The sequence below is a fragment of the Lygodium microphyllum genome, chromosome 10 (assembly GCF_053477565.2).
Source record: "Lygodium microphyllum isolate KBCC chromosome 10, Lygodium_microphyllum_v1.1.10, whole genome shotgun sequence".
NCBI classification, from domain to species: Eukaryota; Viridiplantae; Streptophyta; class Polypodiopsida; order Schizaeales; family Lygodiaceae; genus Lygodium; species Lygodium microphyllum.
The window spans coordinates 163,383,025-163,401,805 of NC_141144.1; the positions used below are offsets into that span (position 1 = coordinate 163,383,025).

At 38.7% G+C, this 18,781-nt stretch overlaps 1 protein-coding gene across 2 annotated transcripts; it reads left to right on the plus strand.

Annotated features, from left to right (window-relative positions):
- The first annotated feature begins 8,349 nt into the window (after positions 1–8,349).
- Positions 8,350–10,995, plus strand: LOC148030733 (RNI-like superfamily protein). 2 transcript variants are annotated; one of them, XM_087687079.1, is made up of 3 exons: positions 8,350–8,628; positions 8,696–9,434; positions 9,632–10,995. In XM_087687079.1, the coding sequence occupies exons 2-3, from the start codon at positions 8,805–8,807 to the stop codon at positions 10,439–10,441; spliced, it is 1,440 nt and encodes a 479-aa protein (XP_087543205.1). In that variant the 5' UTR covers positions 8,350–8,628; positions 8,696–8,804; the 3' UTR covers positions 10,442–10,995. The 2 variants fall into 2 exon arrangements, with proteins under 2 accessions (XP_087543205.1, XP_087543204.1); XM_087687078.1 differs by having other exon boundaries at positions 8,703–9,434.
- Positions 10,996–18,781: the final 7,786 nt, after the last annotated feature.

Here is an 18,781-nt window from a genome sequence, read left to right on the forward strand (position 1 = left end):
CTGCATCTCAAGCAGCTCAATTGTTTTTGAAAACTGTTTTCACTAATCATGGTTTACTAAAAGTTATTATTTCTGATCGTGATTCTAGATTTTGTAATAATTTTTGGATTACTTTGTTTGCTAACTTAGGAACAAAGATTGATTTTTCATCTGCATTTCATCCTGAAACAAACGATCAAACATAAGCTATTAACAGTACTAATTTTAGATCTTTTGCGTGCTTACACTATTTCAAAACCACACACATGGGATACATATCTACATTTACTTCAGTTTGCATATAACAATACACCACACACAGCTATAAAGAAAGCACCATTTGAAGTTATTTATGGATATAGATTGCTTACACCTGTTGCATCATTATCAAACAAAATTCAGATTGCTGATGATATTGCTAACATGCATGCTACTATTTTTGATGAAATTAAAGATATGATTGCCAAAGCCCAGCAATCATATACAAAACAAGCACATAAGAAAAGACATGCCATGAATTTTAAAGTTGATGATTATGTTTGGTTACGAATAGAAAAACAAAGATTACAAAGTGTAGATAAACACCCAGTTGTGAAATTAGCACCTAGATTCTATGGACCATTCAAGATCATACACAAAATCAATGACAATGCATTTAAACTAGAACTACCACAACATTGGAAAATCCACAACACATTCCATATCAGTTTATTACGACCCTTTAGAGGCCAATTACCTGTACACCCTGTCTATGAAAACCCTCCTTTGTTAGATGATGAGACTGAAATCCTTGAGCCTGAAACTATTATAGATACTGACTTTATGACCACTAGAACTGGCCATAGATATTCTAGATATTTGGTCAAGTTTAAAAACCATCCTATTGAAGAGGCCCAATGGATGCATTCTAGAGACTTAAATGCTTTTCCCACTCTGTTAGCTCCACATTGAGCTAATAGCAATTGAGGACAATTGCTATCCCACCCCGGGGGTATGATGCCAGGAGGCATATTCCACGGTGGATTCCATGAGGTTTTACGGTGGATTTCGTAAACTTTTATTAGCGGGGCTCATACACAAAGTGGATTCTTTGTGCGAGAAGTCGATGGGGACGCCTATCCTTTTCGGGCGTTTTGTTAATTTTATGTGTATTCGTGATAAATTAAGGTTAGGATTGATTTCTAGCCAATTTATTTATGTAGCTGAAGACTGCTAGGTATTCACTTTTGTCGGTTTAATTGTATTATTTTACTAACAATTGTGAATGCTTCAGTTGATGTGTAGAGATAGCAGCGGTGGCAGTGGAAAGCATTGGAGGATAGCGTGTATTCAAATTATCGTCAATATTTTGATGGGCGCATACCTTAGGCATGGCGCCTATATTTTGTCGCGCTTATTTATCAAAGCGCTTGATATTTATTTATTATTATTTGTATGTGCATGGACGCACGATTTAGATATTTGTATTTTGACATTGTATTTGGGTACGCCTGATTTCTTGGGTGCCCATTAGCTTTAATTCTTTATTGGCACAAAAGCAAACTCAAAAGCTAAAGCGTGCTATTTTGTAATTTGGGGTATTATTTGAGCTTGAAGATAATTAATATATGAAATACATGCTTTGTGGAGCGCTCACACAAGGCATGGGGGGAGATTGCACCCAATTGGTCTCTTGTAAGCTTTGTACATTGATTTGTGTGCAAAAAGTAGAGTTCTTTTGTTCTTGGGGACCTTCTGACGCTCACTACGCGCGCTTACGGCATTCGATCTGTGCACCGATCTTAAGCTAGTATTAAGTACTAACTTTAGCTAACATTAGCTAGCTCCAATATTAACCTATTTAACTAAATATCTAAAGTTTAATAAAACTTATGATAATACTAGCTTTATATGCAATTACCCTAAGTAACAATTTGTTTACTGCCACTAAGGCTAAATAATGATATTTGTAAGTAGGCCCCTTCTCTAGGATGGTGCTTAGTTTCTATATCATAGCAATTATGTCCCATTTGTGTTTTAAGGTTTGCACAATTTTGAATTGGGGCTTGCTTATATTGATGTAAGTACATATACATGTGTGCAACCCACACAACAATTGTGAGTGCAACAAATTTAATTGAGGGTGATAGTATGACATGCAAGATTGTGATGTTCCTAGCTCTCACAAAATAACAAAACCATGATAATAAAAATTACATGAAGCAATACAAGTGACCAAACATAATATATTGAAGCTTTAAAAAGTTACGGTCCACTAAAATAAATCGAGCACTTTGACTGTAATCTTGCTTTGACATTCTTTAATTGTCTTTGCATTTTTTCTTCCATGTTACTTGTTAATAGGTGCAAGCTAAAATATGCTAAAACAATAAATGCTTGCAAACAGAAAAAGTAAATACCACAAAAGTAAAAAGGTGAATAAGAGTATACAATCTAGCAAAAGCATAATGTGCCACAAATAATTTCGAAAGGATTAATCCTTTTAGGTTAGTTTAATATGGGTGCAAACAAGCACATCGTGCATTGTAACAGTTTTGATTAACCATGACGTTTGCATATTTATTTGTAATATTATTTGAGAGAGCGAGGCTTAACTCCCATGCAAGTTGTGAGATTTCTTGATGTTGGAGAGGAAGACTCATAGCTAGGCAAGGTTGATGACACTAGCTTTCTATTCACCTTTGAGAGATTGGTCCAAATTAATCTAAAGCTATATGCATAGAGTAAGAAGGACCTACCAAGAGCTAAAAAGAAGACTAGGGTGTCCAAATCAATCTATGTATGTATATTGGAAAGTGAATCTATGAGCTCATTCATATGTGTGTAAAGTTGAGAGCTCTCTTCTTTGTCTTTCTTCCCTTCTATCTTCTTGTGCATCATCTTGAGAGTGAGGGTGAGTGTGAGGGAGAGAGTGAGGTCCTTGGAGAGTGAAGCTCACTCACTTTGTGTTCTTCTCTTCTTTCCTTTCTTCCTATGTTAGAGGAAAAGTGGACGAGAGGTTGAACTATCTCTCTTCTTCTCTACATTTCCTCGTGAAGGTGGAGGACTCAAAGATTAGATCGGTAGTATGGAGTAGAGGAGGTAGATCAAGAACCACTACTCGAATCAAGGAGCTACTTGCAAGCCTCTGAGTTGTGGCATGAATGTGAAGGTAAGTAGGTGAGGTCACTACACCTCTTCATTGCAAAAATCATGAAAGAAGAAGAGTTCTATCAATTCTCTTATTGCATTTGCAAAGGCATCAACAACCATGAGCTTACAAGGAACATTAAGCATGGTTAAAGCATGCTAACAACTAGATAGTCTTCTTCTAATAACCTTAGATATCACCTTGACCATGCCTTGATTTTCTACTTGGGGTGAAGCACCATCTTTCCAATGGAAAGTTGAGCTCAATATTCTAGCAACCTTATATATTAGCTTGACCATGCCTTGATTTGCTACTTGGGAAGAAGCACCAACTTTCCAATGGAAAACTGAGCTCAACATTCCACATGTCATGTGAACGTATCTCATATGGCCATAAAGAACTTAATGAGAAGGCCATTAGAGCTAGGGGCTTTGTTGTTTTCTATCATGATCACATTTCCAAGTTCTTGGATAGAAAACAAGTAGACTTGCGATAGGGGAATATGCGAGTCTACTCTTTTTTTCATATGTTCAAGCAAGTTTGTATATGTTGTTGATAATCTCCTTCAAATTTATTGGGCTAAATACATAATGATTGGGATATTGGATGGACTTCTATTCTTTTAGAAAATTACAACTTGCTTTGGCGATAATCTCTTACTTGTCTTCTCAACATTGCACTTTAACCAACCATGCATCCTTCTCTCCAATCCAAGAAAGCATGAATATTGATTAGCTTAGAGGTGTAGTGAGATCACTAGCTTATCTTTTTGTGTTGTATTTCAAAAGCTTGAAGGCTCAAAGATGGTTCCATGACCTAAGCAACACAATTTGATATTGTCACTCGTTTGTATGCACCACCATGTATGCTCATGTTGAAAGAAGAAGATGGAGAAGAAGAAGGAGAACAAGATGATGGAGAAGAGCTTCACCACTCCAAATCCCTCATACTCTCCCAATCTCATAACCTCACACACAACTCTAAACTTAGCCCTCTTACCATAAATGAGAAGAAGAAGAAAAGCTAGAAAGAGATGTAGAGCTTCACTTTCCCTTTATCCCTCACTCACAACACACCTCTCACTCTCTCACGCATGCATGACACACACACACACACACACACACACACACACACACACACACACTCTCTCTCTCTCTCTCTCTCTCTCTCTCTCTCTCTCTCTCTCTCTCTCTCTCTATGGCCACATCGATACCATTTGTCTCCTGCAAATTCTCCATCACTGAACTAGATGCTGAGCATTAACTGCTTGCTATCCTTCGGGCAATGGGCTATTGAAGTAATCACTTAAAGGTGAAAGATAGTTGTTGAGGGAGTGGACCGTAGTCCTCTAATGCCGTCGATGTGAAAGATGATCACCAGTTGTCAAGGGAGCAAACCGCAGTCCTCTAGTGCCCGAGAAACACAAATCCCAAAGTGTCAGAGCTGTCAAACGTAAGGAGAGCAACCCATATGTTAACGCTAGGTGGATAATGATGATACCAGATGATAGAGGATGAGTTGGGCTACAAAAACGCAAGCCCTAATAGCCTCTATGACAGAAAAGTGACACCAGTTGATCAAGGAGGAGCCAAGCTGCAAAAACACAAGTCCCAACAACCCCTGTGATAGATGAGTGACACCAAGTGATGGAGGAGAAGCAAGGTTGCAAAAACACAGGTCCTAGCAGTAACTGTGATAGTAATGGTAACGTGTTGTAATGGTAATTATATATATATATATATTTAAAGTCATAAGCAAGAAATGGGTTAGATTTGAAAAAAGTGGATGCAAATATGTTCTATGAAATAGTGAGTTGTTGGAGGAGTTTTAAATGGAGTAGCTTCCAAATTACCATAATGGTGTAAATAATGATTTGTATACATTAAAGGATGCTTCCAAAACATAAAAAGAAAAAGGACTTGCACATTAGAAGGAATGTCTCTACAGTTGGACTTAGTGCTATGATGATCTATATATATGACTTGATTCTAACTAACAATGATAGTGGAATAGTAGAAGTCAAATGCATATTATGTGTATATCTTTGCATGAATGATCTTGGAGAGTTGAAGTTTTTTACTTGGGATTGAAGTTATAAGGGAACTTGTTGATGGTATTTGATGCAAAGATATTATGGCCTAGATATGGTAGTTAAGCATAGAACGATGGAACCTAAGGCTTCAAAGCTTCCTCATGTTAGAATTGAAAGATTTTGATTGATGTAGTCAATAAGGTATGAGATGCTACCATGTATACATGTTTGGGAAACTAATTTACCTCATTGTTCCAAGCCTTAATCTTACTGATCTATTCGATTTACCAATCAGAGACATGATCTTGGCTAGTCTTAATCATTCTATTTCTTCAACTACATTTAGCTTTTATATAACAAATATTAGTGTATGCATATTTTGTGGATCTATTGACACAAAACAATGAAGCCAGAAATGTTCTTGAATGCAATGTGCTCTCTTAGAAAGATTTAGTTAGACCTTGACTACATAGTGACTCTATGCATGTACACAATGTTATGAGCATGGTAAGTGATTGCTCTCACAACTTACAAGAGAAGAACTTGAAAGAGAAATTGAACTAGCACTTGATTGTGTGATAACTTGATTACAAGGGAACTTGATTACAAGAGAATGCTCATAAGAGCACGACTTGATTACAAGACAATACCAGAACAAGATAAGAATTGGAAGAGGACTTACCTTGTAGGAGTCTCATAACTAGCATTGGCAAGACTAAAGGGCTTGTAGCCTAAGACCCCTATTTATAGTTGAATTGAGGAGGTTAAGGGGAAGTTTCTAGATGATGACATCATTGATGACATAAACATCATTGACATAAGTGATGACATAAGCAATGTTGATGTAAATTTTGATGCAAGCCTGTTTTAGAACTTTCCAATGAGCTATCTAGAACCTTCTTAGATGCATCTAGTACTTTCTTGAATGTTCTAGAATATTTTGGAATCTTTTAATAACTTCATGGAACCAAATCGGGTGTTGAAGATGAAATTTGTGGACCTTAATAGGAGCTCTTTAAAGATGAGAATCTAGTTCCTTCATTCATTCACCTGCATCATAACCCTTCCAATGGATAAGATAGTGCAATCTACCTCTTGAAATTCTTGAATCTAGGATTTGTTGTCAGCTTTATATTCTTAAGATTCGAGGCAATGGATTTGGTATTCTTCCAAGGATATTGGATGTATGATATGGCTCCAAGACTGGGACATGAAATAGAAGATGGATTTTCATGGATGGGGGAAGCTAGAGACAATAGGTGACTAGATATACTTGGCCAAGAATCTTGAAGGGCCAAAGACGTTGATAATCCAATTTCTAGGAAGGGCAAAAAGAATGTTGATCATGTTAAAGAAGCCAAACTTGATCTCCAATTTTGTATGATGGGTGTTGTATGCAAAGCTTATATGCACTTTTCTTATATTTCTCTTGAGCTTGTTTGATCTGTGCTTGCAATGCTTAATGAATATCAAAGAGGTGTAACTAACACCATATTAGATAATGTGAAAATTTCCTATGTCCCAATTTCAAATAAGTGATAAATATTTGACCACGTGGTTGAATCTTGATCCATATTTGAAAGTGGGATTTGGAAATGTAGCTTATATAGTATTTAGGGTAGACATGGACCTTTAAGTAAGACAATAAGATTTGACCATGTGGTCAAATAATAAAGGTATCGAGGGTTCCCAAAGTGCATGGAAATTCTCAAATTTCCTAATAAAGTGTTTGTTGAGCTAAGTCTATATAGCAGCTAGATTCTTCTCCTATGATCTAACATGATTGTCTATCCTTGGATGTTGACCATAATTAGCAAAGAATGTTGAGCGGAGAATTATCAAAGAATGGTGTGAATTGAGTGGAAGCATGGGAGGAGTTGTTATATGAAAACTCAGCAAGGGGTAATAGATTCATCCAATTGTCGTGATGATAGTTGATTGTGCATCTAAGATATTGCTTCAAGACTTGATTCACTCTTTTTGTTTGTTCATCACTCTGTGGGTGATTGGCTAAAGGAAGATTCACTTGTACTCCCACAAGTTTAAAGAGGCTTCTCCAAAGCCTAGATATAAATTGGGGGTTTTGATCACTGACAATATTATAAGGGTAACCTGTAGTGCCGATATACATGTTATAGGAAGAGCCTTGATGCCCCTTTCCCATCGATACTCTTGGTTGTTGGGATAAAGTGTACCATTTTGTGAATCAATAAACTACCACCAAGATGAAATCATATCCTCTTGAAGAAGGTAGTTGACAATTAAGACCATGGATAAAGATGATTATGGCTTAGTTGGAATAGGTAATGGTTGAAGAAGGCCATAAGGTCAAAGATGACAAGGAACTTTAGCTTGATTGCATGTGTCACAAGAACGCACAAAATTGTTGATGGTTTCCATAGTTGTGGCAACCAAAAATTCCTTAAAACTAGCTTGATTGTCTTGTTAACCCCAAAATGCCTTATTGAGGGGAGATGATGTCTCTTTTTTAGTATATCCACTAGCAAAGGACCGAGAAGAATATAGAGGAGTCCTTTATAATAGAGCAGCTTATCAACATCCTAGAAATTTCTTTAAGTTTGTTCTTGGCCTTGATGTCATTGCCTCCTTATATCCTTGGCGAATGAGTCTTTTGTAACTTATTTTGGTGCCAGGTAAGATCTTTGAGATAAAGCATCTAGCTATCCTTGTTAGTGGTCAAGCCTACGAAGTCAAATTTGGATGGGAGACCACTCCATCTTGCTTGGCAACAATTCAAGACACGAGAAGTCATAAAATATTCTAGATTCTTGTGATCCATATAGATAGTGATCTTATGAGAGAAATATTCTAAATTCTTGTGATCCATATAGATAGTGATCTTATGAGAGGCGCGTTCAAGTAGGTGTCGATAGGTCTGATAAGGAGTCCACAATAGCTAGAAGTTATTTATCACAAGAGACCGACCATCAATAACCTCTGCCGAGAAAGCTACCAACCAAAGAAAGACTAGGTAAGCTTATGAAAATCCGAGATCTATGCATGATGTGTGCTAACTGACCATGCTTACGAGTGCCGATTACGGTGTGTTTTTGAGCTTACGATTTGATTGCACATGCTCTGGGCGTATGTTCGTAAAACACAGAAAAGCAACTTCAGCTTTCAGATATTTTTGTGCATACTTTGTGGGAGTCTCGACGCAGGTGGTGGGGCGCACAAGCTGCTGGATTGCCGCGCACACAGACTTGTCTCCCGTACCATACCACTAGATAGATAGTATTCTTTTGCGTTCTAATTCTTCTTTCTCTCGTTTATCGGAAGGCGGTTGTGGAGAGACGGTGGCCCTGTGACTCTCTGTCTTTCTCTGTCGCTCGACGGTGGGTCTCTCTCTCTCTCTCTGCGTATCAGCGCGAGGATCGAGGGCCCGAAGATTGGCAATTGAACCATCAACAAATTCAGAAATCCATGGATTAAGCTCCAAATTTGACAGCTAAATTAGCAAAATCAGGTAAATTGGAAAAACGAAAATCTCCACTTCTCTCTCTCTCTCTCTCTCTCTCACACAATTGAATCAGTGCGCAGAGTATATTGTGCCTGCTTGGGAGACAGAAGAAGGACATTTGTGCCCCCCAACCGAAAAATCGATCTCGGCTGAATTCCGAGCCGTGAGGGAGGCCTCTAGGCATGATGGATGAGCTCCCAGATCATCTGCTGTGCCTCATCTTCTCCCACTTGCGGCAACAGGTCGCAGACCTCAATGCCATCTCCCAAGTCAGTCGCCGCTTCTACGACCTCGAGCGGCAGCATCGACATGCCCTCAAGGTTGGTTGCGGCCTCCATCCATTCGAATCTGCATTGTCCTCTCTCTGCACCCGATTCCCATACCTCTCGAAGATTGAGATCGTGTATGCTGGTTGGATGTCAAAGTTGGGGAAGCAATTGGATGACCATGGTCTCAGGATCGTTGCCACTCTTTGCCCTCAGTTAACAGATATGACCCTCAGCTTCTGCACCTTCATCACCGATTCAGGTTTGGGATATATTGCGAATTGCAAGAAGCTGCGGGCTGTCAATTTAAACTTCATGCCCCGAATTACCGGAAATGGGCTCCTGTCCCTCGTCACTGGCTGCAAGAGTATTTCGATTTTGCACCTCAGTCTATGCCTCAGCGTGAACAGTGCTGAATGGCTGCATTCTTTGGGGCAGCTAGAGAAGATTGAGGATTTGGCAATATGCCAATGCAAAGGGATTGGAGAAGGAGATCTTGCGCAGCTAGGGTATGCCTGGAGCAAGCTGTGCAAGTTCCAGTTTCAGGTTTATATTCACCCAAAACTCAGTTTCACATCTGCATACTGTCCACATGCAGATGCAAATCACCTGCTGATATTATAATTCGGTCAAATATGTTAGTTTTGATACAGGATGCATGCAGATGATAGATACTTTATGCTTTTATGTTCCAGTAACGGTATGCTCGAGAGTTGCTATATCTGCCTATGTTTGTGATTCAGGTGGTTGCCAATCATAGGTACATGAAGGGCTGTGGACATGCGGCCAGGAATGGATGGGATGTGCAAGGATTTAAGTGTGATGCTCTGAAAGAGCTCGATTTGATCAACTGTTTGATCAATCCCAACCGAGGACTTGGCTGCGTCCTGTCAAGTTGTAAGTCTTTAGTGAGCCTGCGACTTGACATGTGTTTGGGCTTGCGTGATAGAGACCTGATTAGCCTTGCAAGTAACACTACTGGACTCAAAGTCCTCTCTTTGAGGTGTCAATCAAATTTCTCTCTCTCTGAGCCCTCCAACTATGCCCCACAGCTGACTGATGAAGTCCTGAAGGCATTTACAAATTGTTGCCAAGGGCTAGAAGAAGTGCTGATCTCAATTTCAGATGGCTGCTACCCATTTGTACCTTGTTTCTCGCTCTCAGGCATTCTGGCAGTAGTTGAAGGATGCCTGCATCTCAGGGTTCTGGTGCTAGATAACATCTATGCGTTTGATGATCAAGGAATGGAAGCTGTTTCTGTGGCTCATTCGCTTGACACATTGGAGTTAAATCAATGTCAGGGGGTGACTGATGAAGGTCTGCAGCTGTTGTCGGAGTCACATTCTTTGAAACACTTGAAGCTATCAAAGTGCCTTGGAATAAGCGATGCAGGTGTTGCTGCTTTGGACAGTTTTGATAAAGTGGAAACTTCGGTCGATTTTCAGAGGTTGGAGACTTTGAATGTGCAAGATTGTCCTCGTATCTCCGAGAAGGCGGTTCAAGGGATTGCCAAGACTGTGTCATACAGATGCGACCTCTCATGGCTATGCTGAGTTCAATTGCAACGTGCTGCATAGTTTTTAGGGCTCTGGTTGGTTTTCTTATTGTCAGAACAGTACCTATTCATTCAAGGTATACGGTAGGTACAATCAATGTGTGTTTGGTCTAAAAGGGCTGCCAACTTCCATAGGGAGAGGTAGTTACCAATACCATGTATGTGTTGATGCACAAGTTTCATTTTTAGGATTTGGTTCTTGGAGGGGCTTCCTACGCCACAAAAGAATTCCAGCTGCATGAATCAGCAGGCAGATATTTGCTAACCATTGTACTTTAAAAGGCCAGAGCCTTTGTTGCCTTAGAGCCTGCGAACAATAGGTTTGACCAGTGCAAATTTTGCTAGCCTTCGCCCAAGTGATTGTGCCATTTACAAGAGATTTAAATGGTCATACCTTGTTGGAGTTTTCTGGATTTGCTTTTCTTTAAAAAAAAAAAAAAACCCCAACTTGGAGAATATGGTTGGTTAAGAAAAAGAGACACTGGTTTCATTGCAATGGAATACATGAATAAAGAATGGTCAATCTGAATACTTTAGGGAGTACAACATTGATATTATGGCCCTTTGCTTTGAGCTGGGTTTTAAGGCCTATCAACAGCATCTTGATGTCATTATTTAATTTTGGACCTTAGGTGTACTAAATTGTTTACTGAGAGCATGAAGAGGTGAGGTTTGATTATTCTTTGGGTCGTACAAATACACTTCCATCTTCATGCCCATCAATCACTTTATTATGATCAACCTCAAGATCCGGGCATGGATGAAGGCATAAGAAGAACAAGCCACTATCTCAACTTGAAAAGTATTCATCAATTTCAAATCTTGTGTGGTCTTGATAAGTATAAAGAAAAAGCTTAAGTTTGTAGCCTTACATTTGACAGGACCTATTTCTTAGTTGGTGAAAGAGGTTGGACTATGATTGTGTTGCTCCAAAGTCGTGACGGTTCTTTGTTTGCACAATCCAAAAAAATGGAATGGAATCAAACTATGGCAAAGGAAAAATGAGAGAGTTGTTACTTTTGAAAGGTCCAACATTTGATTTAAAAGCTTAAGAAGTTTGTAGAAGTTTTGCAATTTAAACTTCATACAACTCTATCCATCATTGTTGTAGTCTTATAGAACTCTTTGATCATGTTGAGATATGGAAAATGGGCCGCAATGGCAACAAATCATTCCATAAGAATGGTAAGAATAGTGTGGCTAATTGATGAGTAGTGTTTAGTCTCGAAGAAGGATGCAAAGAGTTATTGAGACTAGCCTCCCTTCTCGGATAGGGTGGTAATGACCTGATTTAACACTCTAGCAAGTAATAAAATTCAAACAAATTGAAATATAAATGTTGTCACTTAAATCTTGGATATTGGACACTCTTTTGGCTCCAAATATTGGTGCTTCTTGCGGTATCTATTTAGCTTCTATTGAAATTGGATCAAGTACTTTGAGATTTGGCTCTAGTCCTTTTTTTACTATTCATTGTTTGTTATTGTAAGAAATGTTTAGCAAGCTTTTAATCTGATTCACTTCTTGATTCAATAGGTGATTGATCTCTGATTGATCCTTGGTTGATCAAAACGAGTCTCAAATTTTGTTGGGTTGGTTGCCTTTTTGAAATCTTTAACAATTTCTTCAATTTAAGCCCTAGTAATCTTATGTGCTAAGGCTTGAATTTCTTGGCACGAGACTCAAGGGTGGTTGCTAAATCTTAATTTTGTTGTAAATTAGGATTTACAATAATAAAAAACACACTTGCTCTTTACCAATGCTTGAAAAATGATTGAAATCTACTAAGGGATTTTTATTTTGAGAAAGTACTCAAATTGATTGTTGCTTTTGCGAAATCTTGAGAAAGTGCTCAAATTTGTTGTTGCTTTGGTGAAATGGTTGAATGACTCTTAACCCACTACCAACAGGAGTTCCACGTGTAGTTACTTGCTGTTGTGGGTCCCAAACTTGTTGTGGCATGTACAGTTAGTAGTAGCTCTTTGATAGTCTCTAATGGCTAGATTGATCACCAATTGGTAGAATAGTGCAACAATAGCTCTCTATCTTTCTCTCTCGACCTCCATAATGTTGGAATGATCTAATAATAGCCTCTAATAGCCTTTCTCCCAGTTACATCTAAAAGTTTTACCCTTGGCAGATGTTTTACCACTCAACAATCTTCTAAATGGATTTTAAATCCATTTAAATTAATTTTTAAAATTGATAATTCTAAAAATTAATTCAACCTTTTATTTGTGTCTAGAAATTTAGCAGTATCCATATACAAGTAAATTGGCTAGGTCATTTTGACTCCCTAAGTGGTCCTATCCATCAATTGGCCTATAGGCTAGCATTAATTAGTTTGTTAATGCCGACCTCCTAATATCATCAATAATATTTATTAGCCAATTAAATGCCTAGGTCCAAACTAATACTAGATGCCACCATGTACCTATCTAGTACAACCTATTACAACTTTTCCTTTGATATCCACTGATATCTCGAGATCCTTACCTTATCAGTGTGACTTAATTGACTTGCACAACATGTGTGGTTCTCATAGTTGCATATTTGATTAATAATGAAATTAAATGCTATAAGTAAAGTATAAAAATTCCATGTTCCCATGATAGATCTCCTTAAATATTTGCAATTACCCTCAATTGCATTGCAATTTGTCAAAAGCATAAGTTTGCTACTATTGGAAATATATGCTAGCATCATAGTCAAAACATGTGTACTTATCGCTTAACCATGCTCATGTCCTCTGTATATCTAGAATTTCAATTACTTAAACTAGTTATGATCCATACAAATGAATTATAACTATTATTAAAACCATAAGGGATGCATCCACATGCCAAATCCCAACATTACTTTGACCACTTAGGCAAAATAGTGCATAAACCAAACATAAATAGTGCTTCATAGCAATGATGTACCACATGATAGTCATGTAAAGCATATATTACATATAAATCACATTTATCTAAGGTAAATGTACTGCTCTTGCATGATTGCAAATGTACGTTGCATACCATTGATATGTCCCATATATGCTTGCAAATGTACATCACATCCAAATGTAGATTTCATATATTCCATGTTACTGGCCTCAAAACTCATACATTCCAATAACATCTCACAAGAAAGAGAAAGAAGAAGAAGAAAAAGAGGAAAATTTTCAAAGCCTAGGTGTAAACCATATACATATGCATACTAACTCATATTGACTAGTATGCTGAATAGTGGTTCCAATGGCTATTCATTTGCTTAATATATTCATTACCACATTTTGAACATGTTGCTCTGTTGGCTTTTCCTTGGTGCACCTTTTTGTCTCCAAACTCTTGAAGATGATTTCCTCTTCTTACCTTTGTGGCCCTTCTTTGGGGAGTTCAAAAAGAACATATATCAAGGATCATTTGCCAATTGCACAAACATTTTAGTTGCTATTCTCTGTCAATTCTTAATTTGGGCATCAATTTTCTCTTCCTCTTGATGGTCATTAGCTTCAAGAGGCTTAGAAGGACCCACCTCGTCCAATTCCCACATTCTCAACTTGTTGCCCATATTGTGCGCCTTACCCAAAGTTAGGCATTGCATTTTCACCAACATTTTGCGAATTTCTGGGATTGAGAGCATCATCCTTGCTTGATCCCATCTCACTATTTGAAGTTATGCTTATAGTAGCACTCAATTGATCACAAATTGAACAAAATGCAATCACACTAGCTTGCATACAAGTGTCTCGACCCCACCTCTCAAAGATGCTGATGGTATCCCAGTGATGGAACCATGAAACCAACATTCATTTTTGGATAGGGTTGTAATGACTGGATTTAACACTAATTGAAACACGCAACAAAAATCAAATAAGGTGGAATACAAATGTAACCACTTAATCATGGACATTGGACACTTCCCAAAAACTGGCATCCCTTGCGGTATTTCTTTAGCTTCTATTAAAATTGGATGAAGTAAATTGAGATTTGGCTCCAATCTCCTTCACTATCTAACGTGTCTTGTAAAAAATGACTAGCAAGCATTCAATCTAATTTTTCCCCCGATCCAATAGGGGGATTGGCCTCTAATCAATGCTTCACTTGTCAAAATGAGCCCTAAATCCAATTGGAATAGCTATCTTCTTGAAGTCTCTGATAATCCCTCCATTTCTAGCCTTGCTAATTTCATGTACTAAGCCTTTAGTTTTCCTAGCACGAGACCTGAGGTAGCTTCTAAACCCTAAATTCTAATGTAAAGTAGGATTTACATAAGCAAAAATACGTATGCTCTTTAACAGGACATAAAAATGGCGGAAATCTATTGAGGTATATTTTGTAGAGGAGAGAAATTTCTTATTTCTACATTGAGAAAGTGCTCAAATTTGTTATTGCTCTATTGGAAATGATTGATTAAAATTCCAACCCATCACCAATACAAGCCCCACATGTAGTTGCTTGCCTCTATGGGCCCTATACTTGCTGTCACCTATATGTAGATAGCTTACAAGGGTTGTTACCTACCTCCAATGGCCTCTTGATTAGTTAGCAACAACTCTTTGACAATTTCCAATGGCTAGATTGATCACCAATGGTTGGAAAAGTGTAGTAATAGAGCTCTCTCTTCCTCTCCCAACCTCTACAAAGCTAGAATAATTCTCTAATAGCTTCAATGCGCCTTTCCCATGGTTGTATGGAAAATTTTTGCACTTGGGAGTATGTTTTACCATTTAGCAGCCTTCTAAATGTAATTTTCATCCATTTGAGTTAATTTTGAGAATTAATAAATCTAAAAATTAATTTAGCCATCAGTCCCTACCTAAAAAATCAGTAGTGTCCATCCACAATTCAATTGACTAGGTCATTTTGAACCCCAAGTGGTTCCATGCATTTTAATTAATTAATTAATGACTAGTCTCTAATGTCAACACTCCACTGAAATTTATTGGACAATTAAATACCCTAGGTACAAATTGACACCAAGTACCACCTATTATACCTACCCAATACAACCCATTATAACTTTTGCCTTTGTCATCCGTTAATATCTTAGCGTCCTTGGTCTTTCATGGTGACTTAATTGACTTGCAAAACACATATGCTTCTTCCATTTGTACATTTGAGCAATATTTAAATCAAATTCTAAATAAATCATAAGAGAAATCAAAAGAAGATGAAGCCCTATGCTCCTTCAAATGCTCTCAATTCTGATCCAATTTGTACCCACAAGCCAACCAACTCTTTCAAGAAGAAAAGCAATCATTCATGATACAAGCAAGGTAAAAAATAAGAGACCCCCATGATTTTTGGTTTGTAAATGGGTGGAAAAATATTGGGTTGATCTATGAGAGTGCAATGGAAGGAGAAAAGTGAACACAAAGAGAAGAAGCAGGAGAGAGAAGGAACAATGTAACTACAATGGCTGAAGGTACAAGGCTACCATAGTCAGCCCCAACACGTAGCTCTATGTGTCAGTGTAGGTGCTAGATGGTAGTAAGGGGATGAGAAAATGAGGAGGGCCAGTTGATCTCATGAAGGATCAATGATGGATAATGAGAGTGGGAGGGTAGGTTGCCTATATATAGGCAAAAAATGGAAAAACTCTAAATATGGTCAAATCCTTAAAAATGGCCAAAAGTGCCAAAAAAGAAATGCACTAATGTCCACTCCATCTAAATTATCTAAGACACATAAAATGGCTAAAAGCGCCAAGAAAGAAATGCACTAATGTGCCCTCTATCTAAAGTGTCTAAAACACATAAAATGATAGACAAATACAATGCCAGAGCTCCTAATGTCCTCGTCTCTAACTCAGACTGAGGCTCATAGTTAGGAGATGACCAAACAAGACACACACGACTGCTAGCACCCTCATCAGATCTTGGATGTGGAATTGGATGTGGAAGAAGGCCAAAGGAGATGCGGATGCGAGAGTGGCAAGAAAAGTGCCAATGCCAATGAATTTTGTTGATGAAGAATGCCATTCAAGGAGTAAGACCCCCCTCCATAGAAAAATATGATTAAACATAAGGCCAAAAAAGGACAAAGAAAATGGAGAGGCCTCAAATAGATCACTCCTAAAAACTCTAGTAAGGGATGGGTGGGTCAAGCCTCTAACCCAACTAATAGATGATATCGAGGTACTATTGAAGGCACCATAAGCTGCATAGAAACAACAAGGACCAAGGGCCAAGTGGTAGGGGATGGTGGCTTGATGATGAAGAAAAGAGATCACCGTAGAAAGGAAAGGCCCAAAATAGACCGGAAACCCTATAGAAACTCCTTGTGACCTTGGGAAGGCCCCTTAGAAACACAAAGGGCCACGAAATCTAGAGCTGCATCACCAATATCATCCCTGTCTAAAAGGCATCGGAGGTATGAGGGAGCCACTAGAGGAGATAGTGGTGTCATAAGTGATGCAACAATGGAAGCATAGAAAAGTACTGAAATAAACTATTGAACACAAGATAGAAGAGAAAGAAAACAGAAGAACATTGCAAAAGAAGAGAAGTCAGAGACGTGCTCGGGAAATGAAATCCATATACCAAACACGAGATAGTTGCATACAACAATGAGTCACTCACTATGTGGGCACTCGCTCTAACTCTTCTCTCCAATGAAAAGTGCGCTTGAAGAATGATGATGACCAACTGAAGAGGAGGAGGAGTGCCACCAAATATAGATATAAAATATGCCAAATATGGTAGTTGGTAAGCCAACATTAAATGATGTCCTATTTGCATAAAATGCCACAAATGAATCACTAAAATAATGTCTAAAATAATGATGATGTGCTAGCCTTGATAGGCATGCATAGACTCACACATGAGCTGACAATCCTACAGACGCCCTCTCTCAGATCATGGGTAATCTAATACAATAGAATGATACAAGATAATGACTCATCATAGTCCATATAACATAGAAACGGCATGGTAGAACCATGGGTACCCAAACAGTGGTGGGTAATCAAGCCACCACCAGGGTACCTCTGAGAGAGCTTGATGTCGATGTCGATGTCGATCATACCAGCTTCTAAAAATAGAGAAGAGCCATAGCACGTCTCTGTGTTTATCATCAATGTCTTGTAGTAGCATACAAGACCATCTTGTAAAAAATGCCTCTAAACATATATGACCACCAGGGATTTCCTAGACCACGCCAATGTCTCCTCATGTGAGCACAAGATTAGCATCCAATCCCTCTCACTACTACCAGATAACAACCCATCATGATGTTGGATATCAAGCCTAGATCCAAGGTTTGAACCTGTGAGACTTCAGTTGATGTATCATCAGGGACGTCCCTCTCTAGAACCTATGCACCTATATACTTGCATGGATGAGGTTCACCGACCCTATCTCACCATTCTCTCACAATCCCTCTCTCGCACCAAAGAGTTGTGAGGGATAACCGTATCACCTGGACTAGAAAGTAGCAGAGGAAGGGGTCACCAAGCCCTTCCCTTGATTTGAAGGAGCAAATCCCTTCTGCACCTTGGAATTCTCCATGGCTAGAGGATTGGAGCTAGAGTGAGGGAGAGGATGACTTAGTGGCAAAGGAGTTTGCATATCGCTTCTTCTTCTCTCCTTCTTCTTCTGTGAGGCTGCTTACTCCTTGCAGTCCTACAAAGCAGCCCTTCTTGCCATAATGGTAACATTGGGCCTTCGACTTCTTCTTCTTGTCACCCCTCTCAGAAGCTGTAAAAGGACTCATCAAAACCTCCATAATGAGATGGAAGCTTGCCTTGTAAATGAAAAGATGTCTCATGCTCTAGTAGCATCAAGGACATATGTGTGAAGCTCATAGGTGTAGATGATGTCTAAGACCAAGCAGTACAGAAAGCCCAATAACTTGGGACAAACTAAAGGAGGCAGTGCAAGGAAGGTGCATGCCACTTGCATATAAAACTCGAACATTCGATTGGAATCAATGCGTCCTTCGGATTCGCAAGATTCATTGATAAGAGCAGGACCTATTGTCCAATACAGACCTTGGTCTTACAAAGACCAGAATCCAGGGATGTTGAAAGCTCAAATTAAAAGGGCGCAAGGACAAAGCCAAGGGCAACGGAAGAAGCCGAGAGAAAATGTAATCAGTGACTTTGTCTCCACTCAAAGAAGTGATCAAAGCCTGCATTGTTTTCACTGCAATGAACCTGAGCACTTCAAAAGGGAATGTCCCAAACTTGGCAGAGATCTTCGTCAAGGAAAATTTAATGGCCAAGCCAGGTTTACCTGTGGCCGCGGTTGTGTAGCATTGGAAAGGGCAAAAACTTCCAATACTACCACTAAAGGAATCAACAAAGAAGAAGATCTGTCCATGGAAGCTGAGATTGAGAGGGCAACCATTCA

What these genes read in the sequence shown, in the direction of transcription:
- LOC148030733 (XM_087687079.1), top strand. Translation starts at nt 8,805, where the DNA reads ATGATGGATGAGCTCCCAGATCATCTGCTGTGCCTCATCTTCTCCCAC. An exon ending in TGTGCAAGTTCCAGTTTCAG is followed by an intron (nt 9,435 to 9,631) that starts GTTTATATTCAC and finishes TTTGTGATTCAG; the next exon opens with GTGGTTGCCAATCATAGGTA.